This window comes from Synchiropus splendidus, chromosome 1, assembly GCF_027744825.2.
Source record: "Synchiropus splendidus isolate RoL2022-P1 chromosome 1, RoL_Sspl_1.0, whole genome shotgun sequence".
NCBI classification, from domain to species: Eukaryota; Metazoa; Chordata; class Actinopteri; order Syngnathiformes; family Callionymidae; genus Synchiropus; species Synchiropus splendidus.
Genome location: NC_071334.1, coordinates 7,017,164 through 7,031,740, shown reverse-complemented (window position 1 = coordinate 7,031,740; position 14,577 = coordinate 7,017,164). Strand labels below are relative to the sequence as shown.

Genomic DNA, 14,577 nt, shown 5'->3' with positions numbered 1-14,577 from the left:
AATCAGCTTCCAGGATGAATGACTCATGAGTCAAGTCTTACCTGGGGAGTTCTTCCCCCCGCTGGAAGGTCACGTCACTTCAGTGGCGGCGCACCTGTCAGACAGTCCAACTCGTTCCTTTAAATCAAAGCCAGGGAAAATAGCGACGCGGCGGCGACAGGTGGGAGTCATTACACGTCGATTCACTGCAGCCGTGCGATTTTGGTGAGTAAATAACACTGGACTTTCGAGTCTGGGTTCCTGAGCGAGGTGGATACGTGTCGCTGCGATGGTGGAAACGGAGCCAGATTGGGATTGTGAGATGCCTTTGATGGCGCAGATCGACTCAGGTACAGCCCCTATTTGCTGTCGAGTTGTTTGGCGAGTGTCAGGTCAGGAGTCGGAAACTGACGGGGAACTGACTCGGCTGTAAACTTGAATGACGTCCACTCTCAGTATCTATTTCCTGAGAACAGCCGAGAGCGTCACCTACAACAAACGTCTTCAACTTATTCGTCTGCTGTGCTGCTTCTTCCTAACAAAAGCCTGAGGGCGTCAGTGGAAGATGGAGACTAAAGTCCCTCTGTAGAAGGAGACCTGTGCGTCCATCTCTTTCACCGCTGACTCAACGCGTCAGCTCTGCTGATCCCACCGCGTCATCACGTTTTTTTCTTTTCTTCTTTTTTAACCAGCCATTGTGTGATGGGCCAGGACGGTTATGAATACTTTCCTCAGGTTCCTGTTTTATGATGGCTGCGGTTTGATGTCAAACACTCATAATTTAATGTCAATATTGTGGCGAGAGTTGGGGTTTACGTGGTCACCACGGGGGCGAAGAGTCTTCGAAGTTTTGAACGCAATCTTCAGGTGTTATAAAGACCAGATAAAGACCAGCGCAATCGCATTCATCTTCTGTGGCAGGTCCTCAATAGTCGATGAGGTTTCACGAAACAGTGACTGGATTTTTAGAGGCCACCAGGTGGCGCTGTCTGCTGTTTAATGTTGGACCTTGAACGACTCATTCCATGAATCCTCACATAATTTCTAAACCTGGAAATTAGGACACTGTTTCATCCAGCCTGCAATACTGTTTCATGAAGCCTCACCTACACATCGCTAGTCACACCTAACCTCTTCACCCAACACATCGTCCTCCATCTCCAACGTTCTTGGTCCATCAGTGACTCTCCTCTTCTCTTGTCTCCAACTGGTCCACGTGAGCTGTTCCTTTGATGTGCTTCTTCCTTATCTTGTTCTTTCGAGTTGCTCCCTGTGAAACCCTCAGTATCTTTATCTCAGACCTCCCCCTATGCTTCCCATCTTTGTTATGGGGTTCAACATTGTCCCCTAGATTCATTTGTGTGTCTTAAGAATGTAGGGGACCTTTGAACTTTCTCCAGCGGACACTAAGGTCCTAATATCTCAAGGACTAACACAGAAACCTCAGTATGGTAGAGGCTCCACCAATTCTTTCTTCCCTTCTTAGGAAGATCTTAAGAAGCGAGAAGCCACCACTGGTGGCAGGGTTCAGCTCCCCACCTGCAGCCAGCATCATCTACCTGAGTCCTACAGTCAATGTTGACGGCCTTGACTCAGCTGATGTTGTCCCTTTATAGATATGGAGGAGGAGTCTGACTTTCACGAAGTGTACGACCAGGATACCGGCTGGTCAGACCACCAGCAGGACCACGAAGACCCCAATGTGGAGTGTCTGAGGAGGAAAATCAAGTACTACTTCATGAACCCCTGTGAGAAGTACCACGCGCGGGGACGGAAGCCCTGGAAACTCATGCTTCAGCTGGTGAAGATCGCCATCATCACCATCCAGGTGAGGGCGCACGTTCCTGCCATCGTTTCCGGAATGAATCGTGACTCCTCTGGTGTCCAGCTGGTGTCGTTCGGACTCAGCAACCAAATGGTGGTGACGTTCAAGGAGGAGAACCTCATGACCTTCAAACACCTGTTCCTGAAGGACTACACTGATGGAAGCATGGACACGTATGCTGTTTACAGACAAGCCGATGTTTACGACCACATCGACTACATCATTGAGCAGGTACTGTTGTTGCTGAGCACAACTGTCTGGACCCACACCGGGGCAGCACACACGCAGGCTTTTATCTCCATCCTTGTATGGACCTCTCATTGTCATCACCCTTTCCCCAGCCTCTCCCCCTGAACCTAACCATCCAAAACACATGGCTCACCTTAACCAGGACTCTGAAACCCAATTTGACCCTCAAACTGAGGCTTGAACTTGTGAGGACCAGCAAACATATCCTCACAAGTAGACGTGCTTCCAAGAATTGGTCCCCACAAGGATAGTTATACAAGTACACGGAGACACACACGTTTGTATTTCTATCTTTGCGAGGACCTCTCACAAAAATATTATTTTTAAAACATATTTAAGTCTGTGTTTGACCTATATTTTTAACTTCTAAAAATGTAGGTCAAGGGGATTCCTTTCCCTGCGGAGTTATAATGACATCCTCTGCAGCGGCCATTAATCTGGAGTAATTAACACTTCTAAATGATCTCAAAGGACGACTTTAGCTGCGTGAAGGATCCATTTCAGCACGAGGATAGATTGAATTTAACAGCGTGACACTGAAGTAGTTAAGGAAAGTGAATGCAAATTAGGATGTTTTTGAAGCTTGGATTATCTCGAGCAGCTAGTTGAAGTCATTATGCTCTTATTTTTATGACTTCAGAAGAAAAAAGTATAGAATTGTTGCATGAATGTTGAAATCTTTATTACAGTCAGCATGGACAGCAAGTATATCAAATAAAATCTGAGTGTTTACTTTGAGCACGAAGCAGTCGGAAGAGGGGAGAACATCATCTCACATGAAAAGAAATTGTCACATCGATGACTGAGGAGTCATTTTAGACTCCTCACCATGACACTGTTGTTTGAGGTGTTTCTGTGCTCAAGGCGAAGCCTCACCTGGACTATCGGACACTGCCGCTCTCAGCCTTATATCCTGTATGACGTCCCCTTTCTTCAGCAGCTCCAAGTGAAGTCCTCTATCAAACAGCTGAAAAGGTCTTGAGTGGCAGATGTAAGGACCAGTGGGACAATGCCTTCAGGGAGAGCTGGCCTCGGGTTTGCTATCGGAATATAAAGAGAGAAACAAGAGGAATGATAAAGCCAACCTATGTGATGCTGATATAAACCGCTGACCCACACCACTCATGCCGACTTCCTGTTGTCTCTTTTAGTTGAAGATGACAAACACAACTCCAGTCCCTTTATATTTATTATTGCTTTAGTTTTGACACTTTTTATCCAGTTAAAAAAACCTAAATCCATATTAATTGATTTTATATACAATTGCATATATATATATATATATATATATATATATATATATGAATCCCAGTTAATACATTATTGGGAAACTGGGTGCATTTTTCTTTACTCACTCGTCGAATATCTTATTATTTAACATTTCTTCCTCCTTGTTTCTCCTTCGCTTTTATGTATTCAAAATATATGTGTTGTTAAGGCAAATATTTCCAATGTTAACATTATAGCTATAAAATGTTCTAACTGATGCTTTTGTCCATTGTGTCTTTCAATGGCAACCTTTTAACTAAAAATGTTTTGGTGTTTCGTATATCATTTTACGGCTCTTGCTCCGCAGCCATCACCATGGAAACTAAGACAAAAGGTTCATGTTGAGGAGTTCAAGTCCTAATATTTTGCCCATGACTCTGTAGTCCAGGGTCCGGTGTTGATTTCAAAGCAGGGGGGTGGAGGGCAGCAAGCAAAAGAGGTTCATAAAAGTTGTGTTGAAACAGCAGACGTAGAGATAATGAGCAGGACCAAGCTCACTTATCAAGTGATGCTCACACAATGACAGAGCTTAAGAGTCACCTGACCTTCAGGCTCTGACACAGATTCTTGCCCTTCTCATCAAACACAGCTCCTCTTGTGATCCTCCTCCTCCTCCTCCCTGTCCCTGCAGGGCGGACCCCTGCTGATCCTGGTCCACACACTAATGTAGAACTTATCGCCAAACATTTTTGATCTTAACAAAAACATCCAGTTATTTGGGGTTGCGTCGCAGTCATGCTGCTGCGTTTGACAAAAGCAAGTCACAGACACCTTACAGTAAACACAGCTCCACGTAATGATAGTTTTCATCCTGCCCGCTCTTCAAAGTCTTCCCACAAGGTAGCTAAGGGGACGAAGGGAATGCTCACTAACCACTTCCCAGCTGGGTGTGTCAACCTATTCCAGTGGAAATTCACACCCTTCATTGCTCAGAGTTATCAGTCAAGAGTGGCAGCTGTGTTGAAAGATACCGTTTACTCAGGACGCAGAGGGCTGCGATGTACCACACTTGATAGTCATCATGATAAATGATTTAGTCGAATGAAGGTGTTCTGATGTCCTATATATTTCGCATGTAACAGTAATGGTTGAAGAATATGGTACTTTCTAATAATCCGTCTTGTCATGGAGCCAGAGATGTGGGAAAAGTAATGCCACAACGCCTGCCTGTTTACATACTCCACGCTCTGCTCAAGGGCACATACACACCGCGGCGCTGCTGATAACATTTAAGATCAAAATCTAAGAGCAAATATTTGCAAATCTGAACCCGATGACTCCGCTCTCCATCATTATGACGCCAGCATTAGTATGTGACTGAAGCCAGTGATGGATACCCAGGAGATGACCTGTATTTGACCATGTTCCCAGGCGGCTGCGTTAAAAGCAAACCAAACCTTGACAATGAGGATCGAGAGAAACGTCCGAGGGCAATGCAACAGAACACTCCCAGGAATCTTTCCCACCTCCTCAAATACAGTGATGATGAGTGGAATTCCACCGAACCGAGGCTGTGGTCCGAGGGAGTTAACATTAGTCCAAATATGATGTGCTTCAAATACATACCTTGTTTGCTTTTGAAACAAATCTACTTCTAATTTAAATGGGCTCAATTGCGTTTGAAACAGGGCCCACATTTAAAACACTCAAGTAAGTGTAACTCTATGGTAAAATACATGCATCTTCAGATGTCTGTTTTATCAACATGGACAGCTTTGGGTTGCAGCTCCTCCATAATAAGATAAAAATTCACTTACAACCGGGATTTACTGTTCATATAGACGCGGGTGCTTCTTCAACGACTTAAAACTATGACAACATCGACACCTTGCGTTGGAATGTGGGCATTGCATTGATGATACTAAGAAACATGAAATATTATTGCCTCTTCAGGGATAAAAACGCGTACCAGAATGAACAATAGCACTATAAATAATCAATGTTTGTTATTAGTAACCTAAATAACTGACAAAACTGGCAGTACTACTCAGATTTGTAGAACTTAAGCTCGGACCAGCAGTTGTACTTTTGTGTCGTTAGTCGAGCAACAACTCTTACATCTATCGATTGAAAAGAATTGGAGTTGTTGTTGCTAGTTGTAGTAGCTAGTGGTAGAATGTCTGTGACTACTGCAAGCTCACTCGACGTCCAACCAACATTAGCAGGAAGCTGCAGGCAAAACAACGACATAAAACACAAACGCAAGTGCGAGGTGAATGAAAAGCACACGACGCTATGCTAACGTGAGAGCTAGCACCGCTGCATGCTAACTAGAATGTTACCCAGTAATAATGACTGAATTACCTCTGAATGCGCCTCGCGTTCACGTTTCAGTGGAATATGATTGATGAAAAGACTTGCATTACAGTTGTTTCATAATTTAAACCTGTGCTTTGCTGAGTTATCTTGAGTTTGTCGGTACTTTTGTCACCCGGCTAAAGCTGTTTGGTTGCCATGGGTTACAGGACAGGCGGGGCAAGTCCTCCGGAGTGACGGCAGAATCGACCAATCAGCTTCCAGGATGAATGACTCATGAGTCAAGTCTTACCTGGGGAGTTCTTCCCCCCGCTGGAAGGTCACGTCACTTCAGTGGCGGCGCACCTGTCAGACAGTCCAACTCGTTCCTTTAAATCAAAGCCAGGGAAAATAGCGACGCGGCGGCGACAGGTGGGAGTCATTACACGTCGATTCACTGCAGCCGTGCGATTTTGGTGAGTAAATAACACTGGACTTTCGAGTCTGGGTTCCTGAGCGAGGTGGATACGTGTCGCTGCGATGGTGGAAACGGAGCCAGATTGGGATTGTGAGATGCCTTTGATGGCGCAGATCGACTCAGGTACAGCCCGTATTTGCTGTCGAGTTGTTTGGCGAGTGTCAGGTCAGGAGTCGGAAACTGACGGGGAACTGACTCGGCTGTAAACTTGAATGACGTCCACTCTCAGTATCTATTTCCTGAGAACAGCCGAGAGCGTCACCTACAACAAACGTCTTCAACTTATTCGTCTGCTGTGCTGCTTCTTCCTAACAAAAGCCTGAGGGCGTCAGTGGAAGATGGAGACTAAAGTCCCTCTGTAGAAGGAGACCTGTGCGTCCATCTCTTTCACCGCTGACTCAACGCGTCAGCTCTGCTGATCCCACCGCGTCATCACGTTTTTTTCTTTTCTTCTTTTTTAACCAGCCATTGTGTGATGGGCCAGGACGGTTATGAATACTTTCCTCAGGTTCCTGTTTTATGATGGCTGCGGTTTGATGTCAAACACTCATAATTTAATGTCAATATTGTGGCGAGAGTTGGGGTTTACGTGGTCACCACGGGGGCGAAGAGTCTTCGAAGTTTTGAACGCAATCTTCAGGTGTTATAAAGACCAGATAAAGACCAGCGCAATCGCATTCATCTTCTGTGGCAGGTCCTCAATAGTCGATGAGGTTTCACGAAACAGTGACTGGATTTTTAGAGGCCACCAGGTGGCGCTGTCTGCTGTTTAATGTTGGACCTTGAACGACTCATTCCATGAATCCTCACATAATTTCTAAACCTGGAAATTAGGACACTGTTTCATCCAGCCTGCAATACTGTTTCATGAAGCCTCACCTACACATCGCTAGTCACACCTAACCTCTTCACCCAACACATCGTCCTCCATCTCCAACGTTCTTGGTCCATCAGTGACTCTCCTCTTCTCTTGTCTCCAACTGGTCCACGTGAGCTGTTCCTTTGATGTGCTTCTTCCTTATCTTGTTCTTTCGAGTTGCTCCCTGTGAAACCCTCAGTATCTTTATCTCAGACCTCCCCCTATGCTTCCCATCTTTGTTATGGGGTTCAACATTGTCCCCTAGATTCATTTGTGTGTCTTAAGAATGTAGGGGACCTTTGAACTTTCTCCAGCGGACACTAAGGTCCTAATATCTCAAGGACTAACACAGAAACCTCAGTATGGTAGAGGCTCCACCAATTCTTTCTTCCCTTCTTAGGAAGATCTTAAGAAGCGAGAAGCCACCACTGGTGGCAGGGTTCAGCTCCCCACCTGCAGCCAGCATCATCTACCTGAGTCCTACAGTCAATGTTGACGGCCTTGACTCAGCTGATGTTGTCCCTTTATAGATATGGAGGAGGAGTCTGACTTTCACGAAGTGTACGACCAGGATACCGGCTGGTCAGACCACCAGCAGGACCACGAAGACCCCAATGTGGAGTGTCTGAGGAGGAAAATCAAGTACTACTTCATGAACCCCTGTGAGAAGTACCACGCGCGGGGACGGAAGCCCTGGAAACTCATGCTTCAGCTGGTGAAGATCGCCATCATCACCATCCAGGTGAGGGCGCACGTTCCTGCCATCGTTTCCGGAATGAATCGTGACTCCTCTGGTGTCCAGCTGGTGTCGTTCGGACTCAGCAACCAAATGGTGGTGACGTTCAAGGAGGAGAACCTCATGACCTTCAAACACCTGTTCCTGAAGGACTACACTGATGGAAGCATGGACACGTATGCTGTTTACAGACAAGCCGATGTTTACGACCACATCGACTACATCATTGAGCAGGTACTGTTGTTGCTGAGCACAACTGTCTGGACCCACACCGGGGCAGCACACACGCAGGCTTTTATCTCCATCCTTGTATGGACCTCTCATTGTCATCACCCTTTCCCCAGCCTCTCCCCCTGAACCTAACCATCCAAAACACATGGCTCACCTTAACCAGGACTCTGAAACCCAATTTGACCCTCAAACTGAGGCTTGAACTTGTGAGGACCAGCAAACATATCCTCACAAGTAGACGTGCTTCCAAGAATTGGTCCCCACAAGGATAGTTATACAAGTACACGGAGACACACACGTTTGTATTTCTATCTTTGCGAGGACCTCTCATTGCCATAACCCTTTCCCCAGCCTCTCATCCTTAACTTAACCCTCCAAAACACATGGCTCACCTGAACCAGGACTCTGAACTCAATACAAACACACGTATAGTGACCCAGTTATTTTGAAGTTTTCGTCCTCAAATCGCAGTTTTAATCTTGTTGGGACCAGCAACACAAAAACAATTAGTCCCCACAAGTATGGCTACACACAAGTACACACACAAAGAGTTTATCATCTTAATAAAATATGATATGTAGCGTGTGATTTAAATATATTTTTCACTCACAAAAATGTTATTTACAAGATAAATAACTTCAATTTGGAAATACAATGGTCCATAAAGTGGTAATACTATTTTGGTGAGTAGTTCTATGATAAAACACGTTCATTTTCAAGGCTGCGAAATAAAATTTAATTGCTATAAATGATTCCATTAGTTTTATTTGGATTCTAATTCTCAGTAATTTTTGTATTTTTTAAACAGCAGATACAAGCAAAAATAAATATAAAACAATAGTGTGATATAAAGTTTCAAAAGTTTGTGGTAAAACTGAAAATATAAAAAAAAAAATAAATAAAAATAGATTTTTTTCACAATGAAGAGATGTTGTCAAGAGTACTTCAACTGACATTGGGGGAAATACACAAAACGCAGTTTATCAGAAGGAAAATGTTTGACATAAAAAGAGAAAACGTGATTATAACAGGAAATACAATTGTAAAAAAATCTTCTCCATACAGGTTTGACTTGTGTTTTTGGCTTGGGAGCACAAACATTTCTAGTTTCAGATCTAGCTGACGGGGACCAGACGCTCACGTGTCAAGTCAGAAGTCTCCAGTTTGCTTGTCAATGATTCTTGTTTACGACTCTCCCTGCCACCTGCTTTAAGGACTTTGAACAAGCTTGCGTTGTTCTGTAGCACTTTACTGCATGACGTTATTAGCTGTTAAAAAAGCATGGCATGTTTCTGGTGTAGTTTGGTCTCCTGCACAACACCACCGTGGGGAACCACGAGTACGAGAAGAGGGGCTCCGTCTACACGCCGCTGTCGCTGTGCCAGGACTTCTACAGGAACGGCTCCATCTTCCCTGGAAATGAAACGTTTGAGATCGATGCTCAGGTGGAAACTGGTGAGCAGCCAAACAGGAACTCAGAATAAAGATGTTCTCTAACACGTGCTGTCCAACAGACTGCATTAAAGTGTATCCCCACCAGTCAGCGCGGGAGGTGCTTCCCTATTTTGAACTTCACTTCAAACGGTAGGCGACATTCACGCCATGAGAAACCTGCTACCCACTCATTGAAACATGAGGAACATATTATTAAGAACAAAAATGTCCGCCCTGAAGTAGCGTTGCCAGCACACAAACATCTTTAGCGCGTAATAAAAGCCATGTCGATAATAAACACTGGGCTACGTTGAGGAAAACCAACAAAACAAGCTCATTTAAAAAGATGCGTGACACAAAGTTAGTGGCCACCGTCACCTGGCCCGCCCGCATTCCACACAGTAGGAGGGGCTGAAGAGCGAGGGAGGCGGCCATTTATTTTTAGCTTACTCCTCTATAACTGTCAACACGTTTAGAATAGGATTTTGGCTTTTAAACTCATTTATTTATTCATGTTTTCAACATACCTTTGTCGAGCGGTGGGGCGCCGCACTGGCGCCCTCTACTGAACAGCCAACATTAATCGCTTAAAAAAAATAATAATTCTACTTCCGATGTTACCAGCCCCTAAGGGGACATGACCAAAAACAAAGAAGTTTCACGATACATGTTTGCGAGAGCTCGCAATACTGTGACGTTCTGGGTTTATGCTACTGTTCCTTTAAAAGTTCAATGGTGACAAGTGAGTGATGGTGGAGTGAGATGCTGCGCCGGGGGTGAGAGAGGGAAGGGAGTTCTGTTTTTCAGGAGTTGTTGAGGAGAGCGAGGAGCTGCAATTGTTTCTGTTTTCTGGAGACCACGACACTGTGTTTGAGTGAAATAAAAGAAGAAACTAAACTACGGAAAGGCTGTTTTTGTCTACTACCAGCAGACGCCACAATACTTTTGCAACATCTCACGCCGTTCAAATGTATTGATTCTGCTGCGAGAAGTAAAGGAGTCATGGAGGAACAAAACCATGCTTGCATATTTTAGTCCAATTTCAAAATGAAATTCACTTCACTTTCCCATGGACGATGACTCGCCATCGGTATGGTGGTTTGATCAGGAAGTAGTTACGACATCACTTCATATTTTGTCCCCTGAGACTGGCAGATGATGTGGGGAACTTGGCGAGCAGCATAGTTCTATATAAGCAGGAGGGTTCCAAATCCTATAAGTGACTCACTGATGGATGCCAGGCAGGAACTGGGCATTTTCATCCTGAATGACTCGAGGCTCGCGACTGTTGTGTCATAATGTTCAGACTTGCAATATAAAATATTGAATTCCAAAGTCAGATGGGTGAGAGCCAGCGAAACAGAAGCCGACTTGTTTTCAGGGCGAGGAGGGTCGACCGGCGAACGTACAAACATGTACGGTGAAGTGTCAGGTAACCAAGCTCCTCCTGTTCCCAGGATGCTCTCGGTCCAGATCACGTTTGTCCTCAAAGCCATCAACCTGCAGACGGTCCGACACCGGGAACTGCCCGACTGCTATGACTTCACCGTTGCCGTGAGTCCCACAAGCCTTTCTGAGACATGTTTGCTTGACCATGGAACTCGGACTGAAACACACACTATCATGTCGAACTGGACAAAGTATGGCTGCTTCATGTGAGGCCTCACAGACATATTCTCAACTCAAATGAGAGCAGGATAGACTGGTGAGGAGGACACTAGCATGTTGACCACCTGGTTTGGGTGAAGCTACAAGCCTAAAACATTAAATGTTCTTTAAGTTCTTCAAGTCTTTAAGCTAGACAAGTCTGGCCACTGGCAGCCCTTGATCAAGAGCAAGAAGCGGGACACCCTGGAAAGTTAACCAGGATCATCTATACGTTTGGACTGTGGGATGAAAAGTGTAAGTGAAGGTGAAATGCTGACTCTATTCAGCTATGAAAACGGCTCCTCAGGGGTGAGATGGCAGTGTAAGCTGAACAACCAGTGGAAATGCTTCCATGGCGGCGTCTCCTCTGCTCTGCTTCCACATTAAACATTGAAGGCATCTTCTTCAGTTTCGCTCTCTGTCGGCCCACAGATCACTTTCAACAACAAGGTTCACAGCGGGCGGATGAAGATCGACCTGGAGAGCGACGTGGAGATCAACGAGTGCAGAGACTGGAAAGTCACCGGGGCGTGTAAGTGAGCGTGGATTTTCCGTTCCAGCGTCTCGGCTTCTTTCAGCTTCTCGGCTTCCCCTCAGCCGCCAAGAGCATCTACGTGACCGTGCTGTTCGACTGCGTCATCATCGCCACCTGCGTCGTCTCCTTCACTCTCTGCACGCGCTCAGTCCTCACCGGGATTCAGCTGCAGTCTGTACGTGTGTCGCTGGTGATGGATAGACACCCTCACACTTGTAAAACCTCTGCTTTCCTCCCGGCAGGAATACACTCTCCACTGCAGGAAACACAGCAATAAGCAAGTGCCGTGGTCGGACAGGAGGGAGTTCATCAACGGCTGGTACATCCTCATCATTGTCAGTGACACCATGACCATCATTGGCTCCATCCTCAAAATCGAGATCCAGACGAAGGTGAAGGAAATGTAGCGCCACCTGGTAGAAGAAGACGTTCACTGCCTTTTTCACCGCCTTTATCTGTAGTAGTTGGGCTGTGGGTCTCCTTCTATGAAAATGGCCTGCGGGTCAATCACAAAAGAGCAGAAATGAAGGACAGGAGTTGAAAAAAAACCATCCGTACAGTACACAAGTTGAGAACAATTGATAGTTTTTCGTGGAAACTTATCGCCGTCCAACATTTTAAGAGCCTCGTAATTGAGCAGGGTGCTTCAAGAACCGACGTCGTCTTCTTCTGTCTGGTTTCAGTTGCTCACCAGCTACGACGTGTGCAGCATCTTCCTCGGTATCGGAACCATGTTTGTCTGGATCGGGGTCATCCGTTACATGGGCTACTTCAGACAGTACAATGTGAGTCCACAGGTTTTGTCCCGACTCAGACTGGGTCTCGCTAAAGAACCCCAAGTGCTCAGCTGGTTTGAATCCTGACTGAACGAGTCACCTCTTCATGAATCTTTTTCCAGATCCTGATTCTGACGCTCCGGGCTGCGTTCCCAAACGTCATCCGCTTCATCGGCTGTGCTGGGATCATCTACCTCAGCTACTGCTTCTGTGGCTGGATTGTTCTCGGGCCCTATCACGAGAAGGTGAGCAACTGACTTGAGGACTGGCTGTCCAGGTGTTAGATGATGACTTGAAGTGGTCTGTGAGCGTGACTGGCAGGCGGTCATAATGTTCTGGCTGATACGAGCAGTTGCTCCTATGTTTCCTGCGTCCCAGTTCCGGACCCTGAACACCGTGTCCGAGTGTCTCTTCTCCCTCATCAACGGCGACGACATGTTTCCCACCTTCAAGAACATGAAGCAGAAGAGCAGTCTGGTCTGGTTCTTCAGCAGAGTTTACCTCTACACCTTTGTCTCGCTCTTCATCTACATGATCCTCAGCCTCTTCATCACCATCATCACCGACACCTACGACACCATCAAGGTAACCAAAGCAGGTGACGTCACTTGGATGGGCTCAACTCAACCGTGCGGTTCTGATCCACTTTAGCAGATGCAGCAGAGTGGGACGCCCACATCGGACCTGCAGCACTTCCTGTCCGAGTGTCAGGACCTGCCCAACTCTGGAGTTTACAGGCTGGACGAGAAGAAGAACCTCTGCTTCTTGAGCTGCTGCGGAAAACGGTGGGACACTCAGAAAAGTACCGTAATTTCTGTACTGTAAGCCGCTACTTTTCTCTCGCAGTCTGAACCCTGCGGCTTATACAGCGATGCGGCCAATATCTGGATTTTTACAGGCTAAAGAGCCTCATGCTGCCAAAATATTGAGCCTGGTCACATCGAACCCATGAAATCACAGGCGTTTATTGACCTTAAAGCGCTCAAAATGCCCTGTTTTCACCCGTGTGTCCGTAGCTCCGCCCACAGAGCCGATCTCCTGGAGGAGCGGAGACGAGAAACAGCAGCTGAGACCAGCTGTGGTGTCGGAACTTGGGACACATTTTGAGCGCTTTAATGTCAACAAAAGATGTGAGGAGTTGATGATTCCAGTTCAGAACATTGGCCAGTTTGTTTCATGAGTCAGTCTCCATGCTGGAGCCCGTTTTCCAAACTAGTTTAGAAGTGATCCTCATGCATTTTTAAGCCTTTCTACGGCGCAGACAGCACCCACGGCTTGTAGACCGCTGCGGCTCATGTAGGAACAAGGTCTGCACTTTACAGTCCGGAATTTACGGTACATATAGGGGGAGAAAAGTGGGGCTTGTCAAGTTCTAAACTGAAGCAGAAGGAAAGTGGTTTGATGATGGTGTGGACTTATGCGATGAGTCTCTAGTGAGGAAGAGAAATTATGTATTTTGAAAGTTAGAGATACAAGAACACTTCCTTCAACTCCTTCATAGGAACAACAGTTGTTTGGTGTCAAACACTCGACTCACACAGACTCATGCTGACACAGTTCTAATGCAACCTGCCATAGGAGTGGCACCAGGGTCAAAGGTCACTTCACTCACTCATGGCAGTACAACTCTGATGCTGATCAATATAGTTAGAGAGGTCACATGGTGTGGACATGAGAAGAGAAGAGTGTGAAGGGAAACATAAATAAGACCAGAGGAAATGACCCAAGAAAGACAGCGGCAGAGAGCTGATCTAGAAATGAAGGAGGTTCTTAGCCGACACTTGCCGCTAGATGGCAGTGCTTCGGCTCTGTCAGCATATCCTGATGAGAGAAATACAGATGCACAGGGGAGAAAATAGCTGACAGCTGGAAGAGAAAGTACGTCGTAGCTCTGGCTCTCCACATACTTTGGCACCAATTTAGCCTCCAAGAAAAACAATTGAAGTAAAAAGTGCGTTTCCTGTTTGGTCTGTTCATCCATGTGTGTCAGTTCTTCACAGAATATTTGTAGTCTTTGGTCAGTAAATGGTACGCGGCATGGGCCGCCTCACTCAGCCCAAACATTCCTAACCAGTTGTAATGCATTTCTGCTGCTCTGTGGTGATGTACATGTTTTGTTTCCATGTTCAGGAACAATCCAGAACCGTTGACTTCAGAAGCCTGACCCAGCCAGGAGGTGCCAGGGAGCCAAATGGGGGCTGGGAAACGAAGCTAAGCTTGATGCAGGGCAAAGCACGGAACACTTTGTAAATATATTTTTATATAATAAGCACAGTGGCACTTGAATTCTCATGTGGTTGTTTCTTGATTATAAAATAAAGTCA

General features: G+C 45.9%; 2 protein-coding genes across 4 annotated transcripts; both read left to right on the top strand.

Annotated features, from left to right (window-relative positions):
* The first annotated feature begins 212 nt into the window (after positions 1–212).
* Positions 213–3,485, top strand: LOC128757432 (mucolipin-3-like). Of its 2 annotated transcripts, none has more exons than XM_053862739.1 (4): positions 213–329; positions 1,596–1,807; positions 1,868–2,035; positions 2,994–3,485. In XM_053862739.1, the coding sequence occupies exons 1-4, from the start codon at positions 269–271 to the stop codon at positions 3,033–3,035; spliced, it is 483 nt and encodes a 160-aa protein (XP_053718714.1). In that variant the 5' UTR covers positions 213–268; the 3' UTR covers positions 3,036–3,485. The 2 variants fall into 2 exon arrangements, with proteins under 2 accessions (XP_053718714.1, XP_053718705.1); XM_053862730.1 differs by having other exon boundaries at positions 2,991–3,485.
* Positions 3,486–5,892: 2,407 nt separating this feature from the next.
* On the top strand, positions 5,893–14,538 carry LOC128757417 (mucolipin-3-like). 2 transcript variants are annotated; one of them, XM_053862703.1, is made up of 14 exons: positions 5,893–6,033; positions 7,425–7,636; positions 7,697–7,864; positions 9,163–9,316; positions 9,376–9,445; positions 10,753–10,849; positions 11,375–11,474; positions 11,540–11,652; positions 11,720–11,869; positions 12,161–12,262; positions 12,376–12,498; positions 12,632–12,838; positions 12,905–13,038; positions 14,384–14,538. In XM_053862703.1, exons 2-14 carry the CDS (start codon positions 7,427–7,429, stop codon positions 14,415–14,417), a joined length of 1,662 nt encoding a protein of 553 aa, XP_053718678.1. In that variant the 5' UTR covers positions 5,893–6,033; positions 7,425–7,426; the 3' UTR covers positions 14,418–14,538. The 2 variants fall into 2 exon arrangements, with proteins under 2 accessions (XP_053718678.1, XP_053718669.1); XM_053862694.1 differs by lacking the exon at positions 5,893–6,033 and adding an exon at positions 6,042–6,158.
* Positions 14,539–14,577: the final 39 nt, after the last annotated feature.

Coding starts and splice junctions, on each gene's coding strand:
- LOC128757417 (XM_053862694.1), top strand. CDS start 6,098: ATGGTGGAAACGGAGCCAGATTGGGATTGTGAGATGCCTTTGATGGCG. Junction 9,317..9,375: donor CGATGCTCAGGTGGAAACTG/GTGAGCAGCCAA, acceptor GCTGTCCAACAG/ACTGCATTAAAGTGTATCCC. Junction 13,039..14,383: donor TTGAGCTGCTGCGGAAAACG/GTGGGACACTCA, acceptor TTCCATGTTCAG/GAACAATCCAGAACCGTTGA.
- LOC128757432 (XM_053862730.1), top strand. CDS start 269: ATGGTGGAAACGGAGCCAGATTGGGATTGTGAGATGCCTTTGATGGCG. Junction 1,808..1,867: donor TCGCCATCATCACCATCCAG/GTGAGGGCGCAC, acceptor TCTGGTGTCCAG/CTGGTGTCGTTCGGACTCAG. Junction 2,036..2,990: donor TCGACTACATCATTGAGCAG/GTACTGTTGTTG, acceptor CCCTTTCTTCAG/CAGCTCCAAGTGAAGTCCTC.